The sequence below is a fragment of the Polyodon spathula genome, chromosome 10 (genome assembly GCF_017654505.1).
Source record: "Polyodon spathula isolate WHYD16114869_AA chromosome 10, ASM1765450v1, whole genome shotgun sequence".
Lineage (NCBI taxonomy): Eukaryota > Metazoa > Chordata > Actinopteri > Acipenseriformes > Polyodontidae > Polyodon > Polyodon spathula.
The window spans coordinates 47,802,369-47,826,345 of record NC_054543.1 but is presented as its reverse complement, the minus strand read 5'-3'; the positions used below and the strand labels follow the sequence as shown (position 1 = coordinate 47,826,345).

Below are 23,977 nucleotides of genomic sequence, written 5' to 3'. Positions count from 1 at the left end.
AGAGCTCTGCAAACATAAAGAAAGTCTTTCCTTTGTTCAGATGTAAGCCAAGGTTTAGCATTAGACCCACAGGCACATAAAACAGACAGGAGACATACAAAATGTGCTAGCTCAGTGTTTTCAGGCTCCCTTGTAACGTATCTAGCATTGATTGTTTTATTATTATTATTATTATTATTATTAGTTTCCACTTGCCTTATTCTAATTCCTCCTGAGACTGTGCTGCTATATCGAGGCCTCACAGGTCTGTGAGCACAGCTCTGGTGCTCTCTGAATAATGGCAAAACCCTCCCCCATATGGGTCTTAGACATTAATTAATAATCTGCCTCCCTTAACCAGAACTCGTTAATGCTAATACTTTCACCAGGGTGCAGTTCAATAGTAAAACAAGCGCTAATTCATACATCTCGCAGCACAAACGTGGGTGAAAGAGGAATGGTGATGTGATTTATTAACAAGTAGAGTTTGATATTGAAATACATACAGTATAACATGTGCTTAATATTTTATTAGATTCTCTTTTTAAAACAATACATCTTGGAGATGAGGAGGTAAAGATCACAACAATTCTATAACATCATCATCCAGCTTGACTATTATGTACATTATTATATATTAGTGCTCCTCAGTGTTCGACAGTTAGAATCTCCCTAGGTGTTACATCCTAGTATTTGAACAATCCAGGTTTAAAAAGAAAAAGAATGATTTGCATATTGACACAGTCTCCAAACTGTATACATCATGATTACTATCCACAAAGTCATCTAAAAAACACAAGATTTCAATATAAATCAGTGCAGGCAAAAATCTGAACTGTTAACTTAAGGACAGTTTATATGAACCAGTCACAGGTGTTTTATTATCTTTACGGGTCAAATGTGGTTAAGACTACTGTCCTTGTTTAGCACCATGAAGAATTTTTTTCATTTCTTATAAAAGCACATGTTTTAAAATGGGTAAACTAAGAGGAAGGGATGTAAATACATGGTTCTTATTAAAGCCTACCATGCTTTTGACATCAGTTAATGGCGAGGGAAAGGCAGTTTCCACCCCCTCCTGTTCTGAACAAGGATCTAGCACACAGCCACTTGAGAAGCTGTTTCAACAGTTTAGAAGCACCTACACTCATCAACGTAGGAAGCCATGGCCGTGTGCCAGCACTATTGTATTTAAAACAGACAAAGATTCATGTTTAACCAAAGCGGTTAATGACAGCCTGCCACGCCCTCTGAAAGAGTCAAACCTTGCCAGTCAGCCCAAAGTCATGATCTACACAATCTAAGCTTTACCGGGTTACAACTGGCCAGTGGATATAGCGCTGCAATAGAGAAGACACTGAAAATAGAAAAGTGCTGTTCTAGTTAAAAGTATTGTTGCATCAAACATCTGACCACGTTTATACTTTACTGTAGGAAGTTCACACCACGAATAAACATGTTCTGAAGAGTCAGAGAGCTGGAGTTAATCATGGACAGTACTGCACACCTCACTGCTAACTCAACCCACTGTTCACCTGCACTAAACACACGAGACTGAACACTCGGGTTGCGGTGGTAACTTTTTGTAGACTGGCAATAATGTGAAAAATGTTTCTGAGGTTACCTCTCCACAGTTAAAAAGCCTTGTGTCTTTTATAATGTACTGGGTACTGGATAACTGGCAGTGCTATAGACAGTATGGTACAGCATGTAACATTCCCTAATGCAGAGAAGCACTGATTGCTCATGATAACACAAGAAAGAAAGCATGCCCTCATTATAAAATCTGTGTATAGCTGTATCCAAAAGCAACTAAATGTCAGACGGCATGACTGTGCGCTCCAGACAAGACTGGTCCATACGATGTCATGCCTCACTTTCATGTGCTTCTTTCATCCAAAACCATGTTGAGAAGAGAATAAAGGAACAGCTCTCTTCAGCCCAGACCAGCAAGCCAACTACACGCTTGATAATGATAAAGAAAGTGTGAACCACACTGCAGACTTCTCACAGCAGATTCTCCCAATTCATAATGTCTTCCACTTCTACAATACGGAATCCACTTACAGCTTTTAAAGACATTTCCATTTATTTGCTTTATTTTTTTTTCTACTTGGTTTCTTAAATGCAAAGAACAAAAAAAAATATATATATATATATTTTTTGCAAATCAAAAAAGGAATTCTGGAAGTTTGTTTAAAAAAGAAAATACTGTTCCTCTATCAACAGTTGATGCCCAGACCAGTCCAATGATCCGGTACCATTAGGAAGTACTTGTCCATTGCTTCACAGAACCGAGTCCTGTACAGCTCTGGGGACACTACAGTTGGCATTTTACCTGTTAATAAAACAAAACATTTATCTTTTCAAACAGTCTGAAATACAGAACTTTACCATACAAAACTAATTCAAACAAACAAACCAACATAACACAATATCCAGAACAAAACTCATCAGCCTAGCATCTTAAAAGACATATGATTTTAGCCACATATTAAAGTTAATTATTGCAGCACCAAAGGTCAAAGCACCTAGGACCCCTGAAGGACTGGGCTAACACTTAATGAAGTATACTGGGCCAGCCCTACTGTAATCACAAAGTACTCACCACCACTGTGTGCCATTTCCTTTTGTAAAAAGAGCTGCTGGTATTGGAAAACAAGCTGCTAATAAAACAGAACTAGCAAGAAACAGCTAAAGCATGTAGGAGCTCTTAAATCACAAAGGATTTACAGGAAGGTTTTTAACATCAACGTTAGGAAAACATCTTCTGTTAAATTAGCATGGCAGTAAATGGCAGGGATGGAAATAAGACTCACATTGCATAACAGGCGGATCCATTCCTGGCCAATTAAATAGTTTGCAAGCTACAATTTTGCAGATCCAGACTCCTAAAAGGAGGTGAAACTTTTCTCGTGATGTCAGGGAGTCGGGTGTATTTTCAAAACCCCAAATGCAACTCACCTTGTCCACCGAGGATTCCTGTGGACTTTACAACCATTTCAAGCTTCTTGTCCCACGTAAATGTCCGGATATAATCTGAAATGAAAGAATGAGTCCTATTTAAAAAATCAACTGTGTCATTGTGTAGGCACTAGGATTTATTTGAATTTGTATTATATACTGCACTATTCATGCTCTTCCTTTTTGCATATTCATGGACACTGGGCAATAAAAACTTAACTGGATATAGGTGGAAGATAAAGAACTGAACACATCTTCCATGGCTATCCCCCCCCCAAAAAAAACAGCTGAAGCAGCTAGTCAGAGATGGTAATTAAAGTAATTTTCCTCATATGCACAACGCAAGCAACAAGCGCTCTGGAGCAGCAGGGATATGCAGCAATGCAAGCAGGCATTCACAGCAATGCAGGCAGGGGTACGCAGCCATGCAGGCAGGGGTACGCAGCCATGCAGGCAGGGGTACGCAGCCATGCAGGCAGGGGTACGCAGCCATGCAGGCAGGGGTACGCAGCCATGCAGGCAGGGGTACGCAGCCATGCAGGCAGGGGTACGCAGCCATGCAGGCAGGGGTACGCAGCCATGCAAGCCAGCCTCACCAATGATGCCCACGACCAGCTCGTCCGTGGAGTCGTCCCGCCCCACCAGCAGGGAGTAGTCGATGATCAGGTGGCTGGAGAGGAAGTAGGCGTCGCTGTGAATGGAGGCGCGGAGCACAGACTTGCAGTGGGAGCGGATATAGAGTGGGCTGTCCCGCATCAGCTTCAGCAGGTTCTCATCCAGCAGCACCACTTCACAGCTCTCCTTCCCAGTGTCCGTCTTCACATTGCGGTTCCGCAGGGAGCCCTTCAGATCAAACACCTACGAGGGGAGGGAGGGCATGACAGTCACTACAGCACACTTACGGGACAAGGGCTTCACATTTCCATTCTAAATCCAGCCTGATCTGAAATCTCATGGAACTGAGAAGTGCTATTCTGAATACACTACCTGTGTTTGGAATGCACTTTGGAAAGCATAATTTCAATTTGTCAACCACACTTTAAAACACTGAACTGGAAGAGATATAGGCACTAAAAAGAAACTTCAAAAATTTAGCAAAACTTATTACCGTATATACGTTAAAGCAGCTGTATATTTATTTTTCAAGCTGGAAAAAAAAGAATATCGGGTACGCTTTAATAGAAATGTGCTGGATATATGCCTAATTGCTGAACTGATCCTTTAAGATAATGCACACAGCAACAAGAATAATGCAGGTGCAATGAAACACGTTACTGGCTTTTCCACACACGGGACTCCTCACAGTACCCGATCACACACACACGGGACTCCTCACAGTACCCGATCACACACACACGGGACTCCTCACAGTACCCGATCACACACACACGGGACTCCTCACAGTACCCGATCACACACACACGGGACTCCTCACAGTACCCGATCACACACACACGGGACTCCTCACAGTACCCGATCACACACACACGGGACTCCTCACAGTACCTGATCACACACACACGGGACTCCTCACAGGGACTCCACACACGGGACTCCTCACAGTACCTGATCACACACACACGGGACTCCTCACAGTACCTGATCACACACACAGGACTCCTCACAGTACCTGAGACATTTTACGGCCATAGAAAAGATTCTCCATGACCAGCAGATCCAACTTCTTTTCTGTGTTGTTCTGAGAATTTTTATAGCCGATCCGATAGACGCCCAGAATCTTAGCCAGAGCTGTGGGTCTCTGAAACACATTTCCACATCGTGTTCAAAACAGAAGAGCATCTGTAAAAGCATCTATGTGAACGATTGCACTGCTGAACACTTCAGTTACCTTCTGCTGCACGGCTCCAGTAATGTAGGTGAAATAATGTGGAGCAAAGTCTAGGAAAGACTGAATTTCCAGCCGAGGCATCTGCTTCAGGATAAACCGGTCATCTACAACAAGAAAGAAATGGAAAGTTAACAGCCATGCCTATAGTAAGTATTCACCCCCCTTGGACGTTTTCACAGTTTGTTGTGTTACAGCCTGAAATCTTGATGCATTTAAATGGGATTTTTTTCCCTTTGATTTACACAACCTACTCAACACTTTGAAGAGGCAAGATCATTTTTATTGTGAAAGTGTTTGGCAGCAATTATAGCTGTGAGTCTATTGAGGTAAGTCTCTACCAGGTTTGCACATCTGGATTGTGCAATATTCACCCATTCTTCTACATAAAATTTTTCAAGCTCTGTCAAGTTGGATGGGGATTGTTGGTGGACAGCAATCTTCAAGTCTTGCCTCAGATTCTCAATCGGATTCAAGTGTGGGCTTTGACTGGGCCACTCTAGGACATTCATTTCCTTGTTTTTAAGCCACTCCAGTGTCACTTTGACTGTGTGCTTGGGGTCATTGTCCTGCTGAAAGGTAAATCTCCATCCCAGTCTTAGGTCTTTTGCAGACTGAAGCAGGTTTTCCTCAAAGATTTGCCTGTTTTTAGCTCCATCTATTTTGCCCTCTACCCTGACAAGCTTCCCAGTCCCTGCCAATGAAAAGCTTCCCCATAGCATGATGCTGCCACCACCATGCTTCACAGTAGGACTGGTGTTACCTGGGTGATGTGCTGTGTTGGGTTTGCGCCAGACAAAACACTTTGCATTTAGGCCAAATAGTTCAATTTTTCATCAGCCACAGAATATATTGCCACAGCTTTTCAGTCTCCCACATGCCTTTTTGCTAATTTTTTTTTTGCAAAGTGGGATTTTTTCAGAAATGGCTTCCTTCTTGCCACTCTTCCACACAGGACAGATTTGTGGAGTAGCTCAGCTATTGTTGACACATGGACAGTTTCTCCCATCTCAGCCATGGAACGCTCTAGGTCTTTTAGAGTTGTCATTGGCCTCTTGGCGCCTTCTCTGACCAATGCCCTTCTTACCTGGTTGCTCAGTTTGGGAGGACGGCCTGCTCTAAGCAGATTCTGGGTGGTGCCGTATACCTTCCACTTCTTAATGATCGACTTGACTGTGCTCCAAGGGATATTCAATGCCTTTGAAATCTTTTATACCCCTCCCCTGATCTGTGCCTTTCGACAACTTTATCACAGAGTTGTTTTGAAAGCTCTTTGGTCTTCATGGTAGTATCTTTGCTTTGAATGCAATACCCAACTGCGGGACCTTACAGAGACAGGTGTATTTAATCTGAAATCATGTGACCAACTTACACTGCACACAGATGGACTCCATTTAACTTATTGTGTGAATTCTGAAGGCAGCTGGTTGCACCTGGGCTTATTTAGGAGTGTCACAGCAAAGGGGGTGAACACTTATCTAATGAATAATTTTCAGGTTTTTATTTTTAATTGATTTGTTTTTTCACCCCCCTCATTTTTTCACACATTGAAAGTGTTGAGTGGGTTGTGTAAATCAAAGGAAACAAATCCCATTTAAATGCATCAAGATTTCAGGTTGTAACACAACAAACTGTGAAAACGTCCAAGGGGGGTGAATACTTCCTCCTATTGGCACTGATTTATTTATATATAGTAATATGATATAATATTATATATATATATATATATATATATTATATAGATATATATATATATATATATATATAACTTAGTATCATATACTTCTTAAGAATTAGATAAAAAATAAAATGAGATAATATACAATACTGACTCAATACCATGATGCCTGAATGTTTAAACAGAAAGGAATAATTGATCGTTTCTATGTAGTAAATTACATCACAAGCACATTAACAGATTTAACTAGAAATAAGTTAATGTAGTTACCATGGCATCAAAAACCTTCAAGCACCTCCACTGTTTGCTTTGAAACACACTTTCCCTTGACAAAGGCCTGTTAACTGTGAGTCAGCTCGCTCAATGGTAGTTCTCACAGCTTTATCAGGCACAACTGCTTGACTTTATCGTTAAAAGGCAATTGTTGGAAGAATACAATGAATCATCACAGATTATAAACCCAAATTAATGTGACCTGAAACATTTCGAACCTTGTGAAGCAGCAGACTCGGGACCTCAGTTCTACCTGAAACATTTCGAACCCTGTGAAGCAGGAGACTCGGGACCTCAGTTCTATCTGAAACATTTCGAACCCTGTGAAGCAGGAGACTCGGGACCTCAGTTCTATCTGAAACATTTCGAACCCTGTGAAGCAGCAGGCTCTGGACCTCAGTTCTACCAGATTTTCCAGTAAATTTCAGATGGTTTTATGAAAATGAAGCATCATCTACATGCAGCCTCTTGCTTTTACCCTCAGTGGCATAGAAGACAGCACCAGATTTGCCTCCGCGAGCCTGCCAGTTGACACAGTGGGCCAGGGAGCGGATAAAATCGTCCGCTCTGCTTTCCATGATCTCTGCCCGCATTTTGTGGAACTCCTCCGCATAGTAGATCCGGCAGTAGAACTTCGCATTGGCGTCTGAAAACTCTGAAAAGAGCAGGCGGGGATAAAACAAGTTCAACGTGCTGCTGCAGTTCATCCTGCGGTGCACAACAATGTTTAAATTCTCCAGCACTTTACACTTCATTGTACCGGTCAGAGACACATGCTTCTACTGGTATTGCAAGTGTGCAAGTGGACACAGTGCCTATCAGCATTTTTAACTGTAGGGACACAAGCTTTCGTTTTCAATATCCAGCAGCAATGAAATACTGTTATGACATTTCGAATTAGCTACAGAGCGACAAAGCCAATGATGTAATCTGGAAACGTGAAAAGTAGAAGCTCAAATCTGTAAGTACTGGTACAGTGTGTGTCTAATATAGTTTTGTACAGTGTGTCTAATAGTTCTGTACAGTGTGTGTCCAATACAGTTTTGAACATTGTACGTAAGTTTTGTACGGTGTGTGTGTAATACAGTTTTGAACAGTGTACATAATAGTTTTGTACAGTGTGTGTAATACAGTTTTGGACAGTGTGTGTCTAATACAGTTTTGGACAGTGTGTCATACAGTTTTGTAGTGTATCATACAGTTTTGTACAGTGTGTGTAATACAGTTTTGTTCAGTGTGTGTAATAGTTTTGTACAGTGTAATACAGTTTTGTACAGTGTAATGCAGTTTTGTACAGCGTGTGTAATAGTTTTGTACAGCGTGTGTAATACAGTTTTGTAGTGTGTGTAATAGTTTTGTACAGCGTGTGTAATACAGTTTTGTAGTGTGTGTAATAGTTTTGTACAGCGTGTGTAATCCAGTTTTGTTCAGTGTGTGTAATAGTTTTGTACAGTGTAATACAGTTTTGTTCAGCGTGTGTAATACAGTTTTGTTCAGTGTGTGTCATAGTTTTGTACAGTGTGTGTCATAGTTTTGTACAGTGTGTGTAATACAGTTTTGTACAGTGTGTGTAATACAGTTTTGTACAGCGTGTGTAATACAGTTTTGTACAGTGTGTGTAATACAGTTTTGTACAGTGTGTGTAATACAGTTTTGTACAGTGTGTGTAATACAGTTTTGTACAGTGTGTGTAATACAGTTTTGTACAGTGTGTGTAATACAGTTTTGTTCAGTGTGTGTAATACAGTTTTGTACAGTGTGTGTAATACAGTTTTGTACAGTGTGTGTAATACAGTTTTGTACAGTGTGTGTAATACAGTTTTGTTCAGTGTGTGTAATACAGTTTTGTACAGTGTGTGTAATACAGTTTTGTACAGCGTGTGTAATACAGTTTTGTACAGTGTGTGTAATACAGTTTTGTACAGCGTGTGTAATACAGTTTTGTACAGTGTGTGTAATACAGTTTTGTACAGTGTGTGTAATACAGTTTTGTACAGTGTGTGTAATAGTTTTGTTCAGTGTGTGTAATACAGTTTTGTACAGTGTGTGTAATACAGTTTTGTACAGTGTGTGTAATACAGTTTTGTACAGCGTGTGTAATAGTTTTGTTCTGTGTGTGTAATACAGTTTTGTACAGCGTGTGTAACAGTTTTGTACAGTGTAATAGTTTTGTACAGTGTAATAGTTTTGTACAGTGTGTGTAATACAGTTTTGTTGAGTGTGTGTCAAGGTTTTGTACAGTGTAATAGTTTTGTTCAGTGTGTGTAATACAGTTTTGTACAGTGTGTGTAATACAGTTTTGTACAGCGTGTGTAATACAGTTTTGTACAGCGTGTGTAATAGTTTTGTACAGTGTGTGTAATACAGTTTTGTACAGTGTGTGTAATACAGTTTTGTACAGCGTGTGTAATACAGTTTTGTACAGTGTGTGTAATACAGTTTTGTACAGTGTGTGTAATACAGTTTTGTACAGTGTGTGTAATACAGTTTTGTACAGTGTGTGTAATACAGTTTTGTACAGTGTGTGTAATACAGTTTTGTACAGTGTGTGTAATACAGTTTTGTACAGTGTGTGTAATACAGTTTTGTACAGTGTGTGTAATACAGTTTTGTAGTGTGTGTAATACAGTTTTGTACAGTGTGTGTAATACAGTTTTGTACAGCGTGTGTAATACAGTTTTGTACAGCATGTGTAATACAGTTTTGTTCAGTGTGTCATAGTTTTGTTCAGTGTAATACAGTTTTGTACAGTGTGTGTAATAGTTTTGTTCAGCGTGTGTAATACAGTTTTGTACAGTGTGTGTAATACAGTTTTGTACAGCGTGTGTAATACAGTTTTGTACAGCGTGTGTAATACAGTTTTGTACAGCGTGTGTAATAGTTTTGTACAGCGTGTGTAATACAGTTTTGTTCAGTGTGTGTAATAGTTTTGTAGTGTGTGTAATACAGTTTTGTACAGCGTGTGTACATTTTGTACAGCGTGTGTAATAGTTTTGTTCAGCGTGTGTAATACAGTTTTGTTCAGTGTGTGTAATACAGTTTTGTACAGTGTGTGTAATACAGTTTTGTTCAGTGTGTGTAATACAGTTTTGTACAGTGTGTGTAATACAGTTTTGTACAGTGTGTGTAATACAGTTTTGTACAGTGTGTGTAATACAGTTTTGTTCAGTGTGTGTAATACAGTTTTGTTCAGTGTGTGTAATAGTTTTGTTCAGTGTGTGTAATACAGTTTTGTACAGTGTGTGTAATAGTTTTGTTCAGTGTGTGTAATAGTTTTGTTCAGTGTGTGTAATACAGTTTTGTTCAGTGTGTGTAATACAGTTTTGTTCAGCGTGTGTAATAGTTTTGTAGTGTGTGTAATACAGTTTTGTTCAGTGTGTGTAATACAGTAGTTCTGTGCAATTTTGTTTGGGAGCGTTGCACTTACGGAGCTCGATGTGGGGATTGCCAAGCTGTTTCTTATGTTTGTCACTCCCATCTGCCTCTTCTTAAAGAAAAAAAAAAAGATACTTATAAAAATTACCAAGAACAAGCACAAGGCAGGGCAGTTCTAGATTTTCAAGCAGTGCAGTTTTCTCATTTGCTTAGTAGGTCCAGCGCAGCAGCATAGAGAGGGTCAAAATCATTACATTCAGTTTTGGAAGTAATCGAGTAAGGCCCATTGCGTAAAGGTAACCACAATTAGTGCAGACAACGCAAGTCAAGCCAATTATCTCTCACCTGTAACGGACAGCTAAGGGGGTTTCCTTATCAACTTGAGCAGTGCACCAAACAGACTGAATCAGTCATTTTCTGCCTACCAAAGTGTTTTAATTACAACCATTGAGATACAAACTTGTGACCTATTAAAAAATCAAAATCCTTAAGCGTGGGGTACTGCAGCACTGAAGACTTGGTATTTACAGATGATGCAGAAACAAATCACTTGTTATAAATGGAATCAAGCCCTTTTTGATTAAGTCAGTCAAGTCTGCAGCTCAGGAATTTGGAACATGCAGATTTTTCAAAGACAAAGCTATGGATGAGATACTGCTGCTGTATCCTGGTATGGAATCATTGCACATGTTTAAACTCAATCCTATGGTCTAGCAGCACCCATAGCATGTAACCACCAGCAAAGGCATCAGGATGCAGCAATTTATCTACAGTGTTTGAAATATCAAAATATCTTCTATTACCAAAAATGTTCTCAGAGCAAAAGGGTTTACCAATAGGAATTCCATTTGAAACATCTAGTGATGAAGCAAACATGGCTGTGTCTTGTTCAGGGTTCAGGAAGCAGTCTGAAGTTTGCTGATGAGTTTTCCTGTATTTTATGGTGTGTTTTTTACAGCGTGTGAATGGGACAGCAGTGAGGGGCAGAGGGTAAACAATCCTTCCATCTGCCCTGTCCTGGAGGCACCAGGTGGGTTTCCATGCTCATTTAATGCTTGGCATCTCCGAGGGACCGTCAGCAGAGATACCCATTAGTGATAAAGCAGGGTTTGTGTTTTGTGTTCCCTCAAAAGCCCCTAACAGCTTCCCACTTCAGACAACGTCTTTATTGTGTACCGTTGTATAGAAAGCATATATATTCTGACTGCAAGTTAAAAGCAGACCCAAGCTTTAGCACCTCTTTGTTTTCTTTTCAAATGACTGTTCAGCTCAAAGGTAAAGCATTACATTATGCTATCAAAAAACCAAATCAAAAGAAGAATTAATTGCAAAAGCAGAAAAGTCTGGTTTCATTTGAAGACTATTGGAATTTGACTCTGCTATGTAAATAAAAAATACTGTAATTAGCGAGGCGCAATGAGTAATTCAAGAGAAAGAATAAAAAAAGAAAGCTATACTGATCTAATTTCAGCTCCTCGGCTGCTGTGCTCGCTGCTTGACTGCACTAAATGAAAATAAATTTAAAAAGGATTATCTATAAATAGCGTGAGCAAAGATCAAAGACTGAATGCAAAACCCATGAAGCTCTAGACTTGCCTCTGCCATGCAATTAAAATGCATCACAGCCCAGGTTTCTAAACAAAACTTCAAATGTTATGTTTTAAATAGCTTATTTCCATAGAAGGCATCTGAACAGCACAAAAGAAGCATTCCTCTAATACAATCCAAGCTCTCCAGAGAGAAACTCAGTAATTCAACTAAGCTTTTATTTATTTTATTGTTTAATTTGACCCTCTTGGCTGTGGTTTTATCAGCTGATATATCCAGAATGCATCTCTATCTAGATTATAATATTAAAAGCACCGAATACTCGATACACACTACAGGGGGTCCTAACAATTACTTGGAGATTAAATCCCAGTTCTTTCATTTCCTCAATGACTAACTTCTTAGCTATTAACCTGTAGTAAATAATTTCAAAACACACTGAGTATGAAGGCACTCCTAGGGATAATGTTCTACCGTCTATCTCTGCTCTTATTCCTCATGTGTTACTGCTGCAGCACAGTCACACATTTTGCATGTTTAATAAAGTCACAGATAGTGACTCAGTGAGTCACTGAGCAAGCCTCAACAAAATGGAATTTCTGTAACTTGGTTTGTATATGCACGTCCACTAGTGGTGAGCAGCAGTAATTAACCCACCCCCAATCATTTCAAATCTTACAAACTTAGTGACAATATCTTGTTAGAAGACAGCCATGCTAAAACTGTACAGCATTTACTTACTTGAAACACTTCGGTCACGACCCAACTTTTGTATCTGACTGTACCCCTTCATGCAAACAAAAGCAGTGCAGTTCAAGTATGAGCCAAACCAGCATCTGGACTTTGAAAATGCCATTAAAACTACATCAAGTTACTTTCATGTTTTTTTTTTTTTTTTAAGGAGAATACTTTTATCGTGAATAGCGGGGTAAATAAAGGTACACTGGAGTGGTCCTGAGTAAATGAAGGACGTGTGCAGATCAAAGGAATTTCCCAAACATGCAGGATCTTGTCGATATCAAGTCCCTGTGTTGAAGGGCCACTGCCATTCTAACAGATCTTAGTAATGAGAGTTCTGTACAGAACAGACAGAGTAATATATCTCAGTAATGAGAGTTCTGTACAGAGAAGACATTGAGGCCTTGCCTGCATCTGAACAGGGTCTCTCTCTCTCTCTCTCTCTCCTATTCCATGTGTGCGCTCTACAGATCACAGTGTGAACAGGGTCTCTCTCCTATTCCATGTGTGCGCTCTACAGATCACAGTGTGAACAGGGTCTCTCTCTCTCTCTCCTATTCCATGTGTGCGCTCTACAGATCACAGTGTGAACAGGGTCTCTCTCTCTCTCCTATTCCATGTGTGCGCTCTACAGATCACAGTGTGAACAGGGTCTCTCTCTCTCTCCTATTCCATGTGTGCGCTCTACAGATCAGTGTGAACAGGGTCTCTCTCTCTCTCCTATTCCATGTGTGCGCTCTACAGATCAGTGTGAACAGGGTCTCTCTCTCTCTCCTATTCCATGTGTGCGCTCTACAGATCAGTGTGAACAGGTCTCTCTCTCTCTCTCTCTCTCTCTCTCTCCTATTCCATGTGTGCGCTCTACAGATCACAGTGTGAACAGGGTCTCTCTCTCTCTCTCTCCTATTCCATGTGTGCGCTCTACAGATCACAGTGTGAACAGGGTCTCTCTCTCTCTCTCCTATTCCATGTGTGCGCTCTACAGATCAGTGTGAACAGGGTCTCTCTCTCTCTCCTATTCCATGTGTGCGCTCTACAGATCACAGTGTGAACAGGGTCTCTCTCTCTCTCTCTCCTATTCCATGTGTGCGCTCTACAGATCACAGTGTGAACAGGGTCTCTCTCTCTCTCCTATTCCATGTGTGCGCTCTACAGATCACAGTGTGAACAGGGTCTCTCTCTCTCTCCTATTCCATGTGTGCGCTCTACAGATCAGTGTGAACAGGGTCTCTCTCTCTAACTCTCTCTCTCTCTCTCTCCTATTCCATGTGTGCGCTCTATCTCTTCCATGTGTGCGCTCTACAGATCACAGTGTGAACAGGGTCTCTCTCTCTCTCTCCTATTCCATGTGTGCGCTCTCTCTCTCTCTATTCCATGTGTGTGAACAGGGTCTCTCTCTCTCTCTCTCCTCTCTCTCTCTCTCTCTCTCCTATTCCATGTGTGCGCTCTACAGATCACAGTGTGAACAGGGTCTCTCTCTCTCTCCTATTCCATGTGTGCGCTCTACAGATCAGTGTGAACAGGGTCTCTCTCTCTCTCCTATTCCATGTGTGCGCTCTACAGATCACAGTGTGAACAGGGTCTCTCTCTCTCTCTCTCTCCTATTCCATGTGTGCGCTCTACAGATCACAGTGTGAACAGGGTCTCTCTCTCTCTCCTATTCCATGTGTGCGCTCTACAGATCACAGTGTGAACAGGGTCTCTCTCTCTCTCTCTCTATTCCATTCCATGTGTGCGCTCTACAGATCACAGTGTGAACAGGGTCTCTCTCTCTCTCTCTCTCCTATTCCATGTGTGCGCTCTACAGATCACAGTGTGAACAGGGTCTCTCTCTCTCTCTCTCTCCTATTCCATGTGTGCGCTCTACAGATCACAGTGTGAACAGGGTCTCTCTCTCTCTCTCTATTCCATGTGTGCGCTCTACAGATCACAGTGTGAACAGGGTCTCTCTCTCTCTCCTATTCCATGTGTGCGCTCTACAGATCACAGTGTGAACAGGGTCTCTCTCTCTCTCCTATTCCATGTGTGCGCTCTACAGATCACAGTGTGAACAGGGTCTCTCTCTCTCTCCTATTCCATGTGTGCGCTCTACAGATCACAGTGTGAACAGGGTCTCTCTCTCTCTCCTATTCCATGTGTGCGCTCTACAGATCACAGTGTGAACAGGGTCTCTCTCTCTCTCCTATTCCATGTGTGCGCTCTACAGATCACAGGGTGAACAGGGTCTCTCTCTCTCTCCTATTCCATGTGTGCGCTCTACAGATCACAGTGTGAACAGGGTGTCTCTCCTATTCCATGTGTGCGCTCTACAGATCACAGTGTGAACAGGGTCTCTCTCTCTCTCCTATTCCATGAAGTGGACAGTCAGAATAATGTGTGTGCTGTTGATAAAACACCTGGAGCAGGAATGACTTGGGCAGATATATCTGCCAGTCAGTAAAGCCCCAACACTTACTAGGCATGTCGGAGTCAGTGGTGCGATTGAGCTGGGCTGTTATAATCTCAGTCTGCCGGGCAGGGCTGCTGGTTTTGGCTCTGCTTTCCGTGGTGCTGAAAAACAATTCACGGAAAAACAACAACCCTGTGTCTGTTAACAAAATGTATTGCAAAATAAAATGAATTGCTCTTAAAAGAAAGGTATTTGTTTTTTGACTTATTGTAAGGAAATGTATAACTTTAGGGTCTAAAAGATTAAATGTAGATTGATTTAGAAAGAATAATTTGATGGAAAGCACTGGCCCTATTAATAAAGATTCACACATGTTTGACTGAAAGCTCCAAAACACTTGGATAAAACTAACTGTATCTAGTGATTTATTATACTTGATCAGGTCCAACCTTAACAATTGTAATAGTTGTGCAAGGCATGTCTTTCAGTTGGGTACAATATCACCGAACAGCAATACCTGTGAAGTGGAGGCGGTCCTTCCTCTCCTGTGCCCTTCACGGACAGTTCCTCCAAGGCAGTCTTGTACTCCTTGCAGCTAAGTACATGGATTGAATAAAGAGGCAGAGTTTAGCAATACAAAGGCAGCATTCAGCATAAGGCAGGCACTTCATGGGAAGGGAGTTTAACTAATGGTGACATTAAAAAGACAACAAAGGGGCTCCCGAGTGGCGTATCCAGTGCAGGGTACACCCTATATCCTGGACGTCGCTAGTTCCAGTCCAAGCTACTCCACAGCCGACCGTGGACGGGAGACCCAGGGAGAAAATGATAAATAATTGGCAATGACTAAATAATAAAAAAAAAAAGGACAACCGTACACGACTGTGGAAGCACGCTGCAAAAGAGAAGTCCTGCGTTACCCATTCATTTACAGTGCAGAACTGCCTCCACCCTTTAATGTCACTACAAATGCAATGCCAAGTGTAGCTGGCGCTCTCGCACGAATCTCTGGAGAGTACCTGAGTGCAAAGGCAATGATGGAGCTGGGCTCTTTCTCACACACTGCGATGGGAACCCGCTCGTGTTCGTACATCAGATAGTGCTTGTCCGGCTCGCTGTCAAAGAGAGATGCAATGAAACACTGTTACAAGTGCGCTGCTAAGGCATAAGGCTTTTTAATTTAATTCAACTACATTACTTACAATGGGAATGGGATGGGGTTGTAGCTGTTACCGGGAAGCAGGTTTGCAAAAATAGCTTTCATGGTGGATTTCTCCTTGACTTGACCGTCTGTCGAGCTCAGCAAATGCCCATCAAAAACATCTTAAATCAAATTTGAAAAAAGTTAAACCACTATTTTATACAATTGTAATATAAACATTGAAGAAAGAATCCCCAAACCCTAATGCTTTGCTTCCACCTGCCACAGGGATCGAGTTGAAAGTGATCTGACAGCGATCCTGTCAGCAGCAGGGCAATATCCCTGGGATTTGTCCTGGGACTCTGACTGGAAGAGTCTGGAATAGAGACCGCAAGGATTCATTCCTGCCCAGTCGTTCAGAACGAGGACACAACAAGCGTCCGTTGCAAATGACACATGCAGAAATAAGACTTACAATGAAGAGGAAAAGCCTGAAGAGATCCAACAGGTTCTTAAATCCTCAGATTATTAGAAAATGCATATACTGAACCTGCTTCCTGGTTCTTCCTCAGTACTGTACCTGTTTAACAAACCCTTTTCAAATATTTTTTATTGTCTATACAGAACTGTCCTAGTCTATTCTGTCCCATGCATGATAGATTCACAAACTAGCCCTTTGTTTTTTCCTGGTTATACCTTCAGTTATGCTGCTTGAATCCTGGTCACTGGTGGATGAGGTGTTGGGGAAGGACGGCCCAGAAGAGAGTGGCTCCACGGCTCCCTCTGGTGGAGAAGGCAGCTGGAGCAGGGTGGAGCTTGAGGGCATGTTGCTAAGATACCGATCCTCTGAAATTCAGAACAGTAAAGGAGGAAACAAACTCCAGAATCCAATCCAGCATAACAGGTTGACATTTTCTAAATTGGAGCAAACAATCGACCCATCAAAAGATGGAATTAAAAGCTGAGCAATGTGTGCAAGGCTATTGTTTTATGCATGAAAGGAGGCCCACGAACTAACACCACACCCACACTAGAAGTTATTGTTGTACACATACTTAATTCACTGCAGCTGTGCTCCTGTGTGGCTACAACAGTCCAGATCTTGTTCTAGCTCAGTCTCTGATGCCTCAATATTCACTGCAAGGCTTAGGGACCTGCTTTAAGTGAGCCCCACTGCCTTCATGTCTACAGACCCTTCACAATTCTCTGCCTTCAGGATTTCAGTTTTTGTCATCAGAAGCGAAGTACAGTCAAGCAGGCAGCAATGTCAAATGGACAATGTACACTTAGTGCTTAATTTTTATTAGCATGACTCGGACTGAAACTGTCACTCACCTTTATCCCCATTCTGTACGACAGGGGAGGCATTGCGTGGGGAGGAATCCAGTACGCTGGTCTAGGGAAATCAACAAACAAATTCATCATCCCTGAGAGCACAGTGCCCCAAACGAGGCAGCTGCAATTCAATCAAGTGAAATTAGAAATCTGCACTGCAGCTATTTACTGCCTTAACAAGCAAACCCTCTCTACATGCACTAGCATCCTCTAACGTTCGTAAACACTCCTGTAACACGCAGAGTGAAATGCGTGGACAAGCTGCACCTTGTTTTCCTCAGCCTGCCTGTGTCTCCCGGGGCTCGCGGGGACAGATGGACGCTTTCTTCCCTTCTCTTGCTGGAAAAGATCCTGCAGCCTGCAAAAAAATACTAATTAAAAGTCTACACCAAAGCCAGCAGCACCGACTTGAACACTAACCCCAGGAATACAATTTCATTCAATTCAAGACTGCAGCTGTGTGTTATATATAGTGCCTTGCAAAAGTATTCAGACCCCTTACCAATGCTCTCATATTACCGAATTACAAATGGTACATTGAAATTTCGTTCTGTTCGATATTTTATTTTAAAACACTTAAACTCAAAATCAATTATTGTAAGTTGACATTGGTTTTATGTTGGTGAAATTTTAATCCCTGTCAAACTACAAAAATAGAAAAAAACTAGAAATCTGGGGGCGTTGTTGCTATTTTTGGAGCTGTCTTCAAAAGCATCATCATATCATTAATAAAACTACTCAGGCAAACGAGATTCTATTGTGCTCTCATGTATATCTATACTCCCCTGGTAAGATACAGAGCTCTGCACTCTTGACTTGTGTTTATCCTCCTCCTTTTGTAAGAGCACTTGTGTTACTTAAAAAAAAAAATCTCAATTTTTAATTCGGCCCGTCTTTCATCAAGAAGAATGACATTGTTCCCCTTCAACATCAAGGACCCTTTGATCTTTTACATGTTGAACAACTGCAGCTTTTAGATGTCTCATCTCTATCCCTTACCAGGGACAGTACATCTATAAATAGGCGGTAGGACGCAAACCTTCAAAGCACCTTAAATGTGCACAAGTAGGGTAACTCAGCCATAGCATTTGCATACCAGACTGAGGTGGATGCTGTGAAACAACTGACAAAACCTGGAGTTAAAGGATGTCATTCACCATTCCTGTTGAACTGGTGCATCCTGAAGTGAGGAATGTCAGCCAAGCATTGCAGCCGCAATGCTAGAATTTAGCAATTCTACAGACATGCTGTAACAGGGGCAGGGGCTGAGGTCGTGTTTTGGCCGGTGCTAGAGATACCTATTGTTCCAGGACTGCAGCATCTCACACAGGCTCTGCTTCTTCACGATGATGGACTCGAGCGCTGCCTGCAGCTGCTGGGGGGTGTCCAAAAAGGACTGCAGCCTGGCCTGCAGCTTCTCAATCCAGTTCCGGATTTCCACCTCCTCCATCTGCAATCACAGAAACACATGATAAGCACTGCGCGGCGCTGTTCCACGCTGGTGAGAAATCACACGAGCGCTCAGTGCTGCACTGCGTCCAACACACTCAGTATACAGCTGATATATTACTGGCAGATCAAAATGCCTCCAACATTTAAATATTAAAAAGCATCGCCTTTTACATGCTTTTAAAAGACCAAAATGCACTAAATACACTTGCTTTTCTCGATTCCCCATTCTTTCAATGATTTAAACGACAGCACCGTTTATATCCGACACTGTTTAGATCAACTGAAACACTCCCAGAGATGCCCTGTAACAAACTGCTTGTTTTCATAAAACCAGGATCTGCGGACTCTTCTTTCTTTTTAACCTTCCTGCTACACTGGGACAGTGAAGAAAGAAAGAGTTGAAAATAACTAATTAGATTTTGTTGCGGTTTTAAAACTATAAAAAAAAAAAAATAGTCTGCAACAAGTTCAAATACCCTCTTCAGATCTCAGGATCTTACGCATTCCGTATTGCACAGCTTGAAGAGGGTTTTGATTTCTGTGGTCTACTGTATAGTGCCTTTATAAACCCAAATTAGCAGCTCTAGTCTTGAACAACACACACCGATTTCAACTTTTTTTGTAATTAGCCGTTTTAGCAATAACTGCGAAAACCAGAACTGCAGATACACGATAATATGTTGTATACCCCAAAACACATTCCTTAAAAGGACTACAATGTTGCAATGGATTTTCATAGAGAGATTCAGGAGATACAGTATATTTTTAGTTTTGTAACATACCCTAACAGAGCCTTATAAAAGCATAGCAAAGTGAAAACATTGTAAAGCACAGAGAGGTATGGTAAACAAAAAAATACATGGTAAACAAACCCTTATAAAAGTTTCCCATAGTAAAAGCATAGCAAAGTGTAATAAAGCATAATGAAAGCAATGTAAAGTATAGCAAGATATGGTAAAGCATATTAATAAATATAGCAAACCAGGGTAAACGATGGTAAATGCGTAATATACTGGGAAAAGTGTACCATGGTAAACTTTTATAAGAGGAAGCACACATGCAAAATGTTTCCTTAAGTAGATGAGGGTACTTTTTCCATGTGTTTATTTCTGAAACCATGTATTACATACTGCTTACTTAGCTAAGCACTGCTCGAGTCACAAGCCTTTTCGAAATACTTGTAGTATACCTGTACTTTCAACGTTTAAACCAATCAAATCACCTCTTTCTGTGCAAACAAGTCTTCCATCTTCTCCTCCCTGGTTTTGTTGAAAGTGTCTGTCTTGAGCGAGGTGAGCCGGTCGTCTATAGCCAGGTACACCTGGGATACTCTGCAGAGACAGTGAGGAACAGGTGACTGCAACTTTGATTCGTACTCCTCCCCAAGCAAGATACAAACAGCACTGCGTAAAAAAAGACTGCAAACTGCCAAAAGACCCTTGTTGAAATCTGTGTTTCATTTTCTACAAAGTTGTTGTTGTTTTTTATAGTATCTTGAGATTTAAAAGTTTCCTTTCCCCCAGTTCCTGTATTCCAGCAGACCTTTCCTGCTTTAATGTATTAAAGCAATGACATGGAAAGGTCAGGGCTGCAGAATAGCTGTGCAAATGCTCACAATGTGAGCCGCTGGATTTGGTCAGGACCTGAACATTTTCTTCTAGCTGCAGAATAGCTGTGTACACACTCACAATGTGCTCTGAAGGATCTGACCGGGACCTGAACATTTTCTTCTAGCTGCAGAATAGCTGTGTACACACTCACAATGTGCTCTGAAGGATCTGACCGGGACCTGAACATTTTCTTCTAGCTGCAGAATAGCTGTGTACACACTCACAATGTGCTCTGAAGGATCTGACCGGGACCTGAACATTTTCTTCTAGCTGCAGAATAGCTGTGTACACACTCACAATGTGCTCTGAAGGATCTGACCGGGACCTGAACATTTTCTTCTAGCTGCAGAATACCATGCACACTCTCACAATGTGCACTGAAATATTAAGCCTAGGCTACACATTTTGTCTTTAGTTAATTATAAATGTGTAATTCTTTGATTCCGGAAAGGTTTGGTTCAGGATATTCTGCTGCCCTGGGAGTGGTCATATAGGTTGAAGTAGAAGCTCCAGAAGAACTTACTTTTGGGAGAAGTCTTTAAGGTCCTGAAAGAGGCTGCCTTTCGAAGGGGTCTGCTGCGTCATGTAAATTTTGGGTGGAGGGAGGCAGACTTCAAACAGCCGGATAGGAGTGTAACTGCAGGAGGTTACAGAGAAACATGAGAGTTCTGTTTACAACAGTCACTGCCTGCAGGAGGATCTAGAGAAACAATGACTACACAAGTCTGGGTTGATAACAGTCACTGCCTGCAGGAGGATCTAGAGAAACAATGACTACACAAGTCTGGGTTGATAACAGTCATTGCCTGCAGGAGGATCTAGAGAAACAATGACTACACAAGTCTGGGTTGATAACAGTCACTGCCTGCAGGAGGATCTAGAGAAACAATGACTACACAAGTCTGGGTTGATAACAGTCACTGCCTGCAGGAGGATCTAGAGAAACAATGACTACACAAGTCTGGGTTGATAACAGTCATTGCCTGCAGGAGGATCTAGAGAAACAATGACTACACAAGTCTGGGTTGATAACAGTCATTGCCTGCAGGAGGATCTAGAGAAACAATGACTACACAAGTCTGGGTTGATAACAGTCATTGCCTGCAGGAGGATCTAGAGAAACAATGACTACACAAGTCTGGGTTGATAACAGTCATTGCCTGCAGGAGGTTCTAGAGAAACAATGACTACACAAGTCTGGGTTGATAACAGTCATTGCCTGCAATGGATCTAGAGAAACAATGACTACACAAGTCTGGGTTGATAACAGTCATTGCCTGCAGGAGGATCTAGAGAAACAATGACTACACAAGTCTGGGTTGATAACAGTCAGTGCTTCAGTCTCTGGACACATGCTGAAGTTAAGTCATTTTACTGACGCTAAAAGAAATGTGTTTTTAAGAGAAATGATGCTAGAGTGTGCTAAGGGTACAACGCACACGTCGTCACCGTCGAAATGAAAAATATATAATAAAAAATAAATAAAAAGCCATTCACTGGCTTTACTACTACCTTTAATGAGAAGCAGCCATGTCTGCAGTGAAAGAATCAGCCCGTACCTGAAGGACGCCACCATCTGGTTATAGGAGAAGTACTGGTGGTAGTCGTTGTGGATGGAGTGCCCGCAGGGCTCGGCGTTGGCTCTGCGACTGTACTGGTGCCCGTAAAAACGCAGCTCCAGGTACTTTGCAAATGACATGGACCATGAATCATTGGAGAGGGGGACCACCGGTGTGACCTGGGAATCACATGGTATCTGTACATTTAGTTCCAAGTCGCATTCTATACTGAATGATGATGGTGAGTAAGTAGATTCAATCTTTTCTTCAATCAGTTGCCAGGTTTATTGAAATATGCAGGGAGTCTGGTCCCAGGTACAGGACAAACAGAATACTCATCATTTCAATGTTTGCATGACATTAAATACCCTTCTGTATAGATGGTCCACCTCCTCTTTCTCTGACACTTAACCAATTGCAAAGGTCATTTAATTTATTGTGCGAGTGTTAATGTGTGTGTCTGTGTGTGTAGGTTAGTGTGACAACCTCTGAACTCAGTGCATTCTTCACACTCCTGGAGACAAAAGGTCCATACATCTGCCTTTTGTTATCTTCTTGCGACCCCCTTTGATCCTAGTGGCATTATCTCTTTCGATCTCTCTGAAGTCTTTAGAGCCCGTGCTCATTGTAGTCCACAGCATTGTTATCTCATTAGCTTGCAGTCAATGTTGGGCAGTTTGTAGATGCATCGTCTCTATCAATGGTTAGCAGTACATGCAATTTGAACCAAACAGTCTGCTATCTGCAATATTAGTCTCTTTTCAGAAAAGAACACCAGTATAGCTCTGCCAGTCCAAATGCATAGCAAACTGCTAATCAATTCTCAATCCATGTTTTATAACAGTTGTATTAAAAACAAAATTTTTAAAAAATAATTTGGTGCTGGTGGGAGGGTCAAATAGTGAAAACTTTTGGTAGGTCAATGCTGTTGAAATTGCAGGTCTGTGCTTTACTGCAGGTAGCGCATCTTAAATTGAGGTGTTAATAAAAACACAGACCTGATCACAGCTACCCGGGGCAGGGGACAGTACCTGTTTGCAGATCCTGCACCAGGAGTACGTGAGGATGGTGTGCTGGTATCCCGGCACAGGCGAGTCCAGCTCCTTGAGCACGATCTGCACGCACCCGCTCCCGTGGACAAAGCGCCGGATGTGATGCACCATGGGAGTCTCGCAGAGCATGCTGGGGCACTGGTACGAGGGCCTGCTTCACACAGCAAGACACAACAAGGGCACATCTGATCAACAACACCACAGCGAGACACAACGAGGATACATCTGATCAACACCTTCACAGCAAGACACAACGAGGTTACATCTGATCAACACCACCAGAGCAAGACACAACGAGGATACATCTGATCAACACCACCACAGCGAGACACAACGAGGATACATCTGATCAACACCACCACAGCGAGACACAACGAGGATTCATCTGATCAACACCACCACAGCGAGACACAACGAGGATACATCTGATCAACAACACCACAGCGAGACACAGCGAGGATACATCTGATCAACAACACCACAGCGAGACATGAGGATAAATCTAATGAACACCTTTCCTATGTTTTTACTATGGGAAACTTTTATGAGGTCAGTTACAGTTTTTGTTTTCGTTAGTGGAGTCATTAACATAAATTATACTACCTCCACCAATTAAGAATCGACATTTTGAATAAAGCGCTGTGCAATCCTATTTCCAGCATTTTGAATAAAGCGCTGTGCAATCCTATTTCCAGCATTTTGAATATCGCGCTTCTCAATCCTATTTCCAGCATTTTGAATATCGCGCTTCTCAATCCTATTTCCAGCATTTTGAATATCGCGCTTCTCAATCCTATTTCCAGCATTTTAAATATCGCGCTTCTCAATCCTATTTCCAGCATTTTGAATATAGCGCTTCGCAATCCTATTTCCAGCATTTTGAATATCGCGCTTCTCAATCCTATTTCCAGCATTTTGAATATCGCGCTTCTCAATCCTATTTCCAGCATTTTGAATATAGCGCGTCGCAATCCTATTTCCAGCATTTTGAATATAGCGCGTCGCAATCCTATTTCCAGCATTTTGAATATAGCGCGT

The 23,977-nt window shown here is 41.7% G+C and overlaps 1 protein-coding gene across 5 annotated transcripts in view; it reads right to left on the bottom strand.

The window, feature by feature from the left end:
- Positions 1–489: 489 nt before the first annotated feature.
- Positions 490–23,977, bottom strand: part of LOC121322477 (1-phosphatidylinositol 3-phosphate 5-kinase-like) — a 45,393-nt gene continuing 21,905 nt past the window's right edge. For 2 of the 5 annotated variants that reach the window (XM_041262533.1, XM_041262534.1), the window contains exons 23-41: positions 22,919–23,090; positions 21,888–22,066; positions 20,852–20,965; positions 19,941–20,049; positions 18,565–18,716; positions 17,534–17,624; positions 17,267–17,327; positions 16,628–16,777; positions 15,993–16,113; positions 15,810–15,905; positions 15,308–15,385; positions 14,857–14,951; positions 10,168–10,227; positions 7,219–7,395; positions 4,793–4,896; positions 4,574–4,702; positions 3,540–3,801; positions 2,944–3,018; positions 490–2,317 (exon numbers count right to left, since the gene is read on the bottom strand). In XM_041262533.1, the coding sequence (XP_041118467.1) occupies positions 2,202–2,317; positions 2,944–3,018; positions 3,540–3,801; positions 4,574–4,702; positions 4,793–4,896; positions 7,219–7,395; positions 10,168–10,227; positions 14,857–14,951; positions 15,308–15,385; positions 15,810–15,905; positions 15,993–16,113; positions 16,628–16,777; positions 17,267–17,327; positions 17,534–17,624; positions 18,565–18,716; positions 19,941–20,049; positions 20,852–20,965; positions 21,888–22,066; positions 22,919–23,090 (2,341 nt within the window). In that variant the 3' untranslated portion in view covers positions 490–2,201. Of the gene's footprint in view, positions 2,318–2,943; positions 3,019–3,539; positions 3,802–4,573; positions 4,703–4,792; positions 4,897–7,218; positions 7,396–10,167; positions 10,228–14,856; positions 14,952–15,307; positions 15,386–15,809; positions 15,906–15,992; positions 16,114–16,210; positions 16,308–16,627; positions 16,778–17,266; positions 17,328–17,533; positions 17,625–18,564; positions 18,717–19,940; positions 20,050–20,851; positions 20,966–21,887; positions 22,067–22,918; positions 23,094–23,977 lie in introns of those variants that run through there. The other 3 variants (XM_041262532.1, XM_041262535.1, XM_041262536.1) reach the window with 3 other exon arrangements.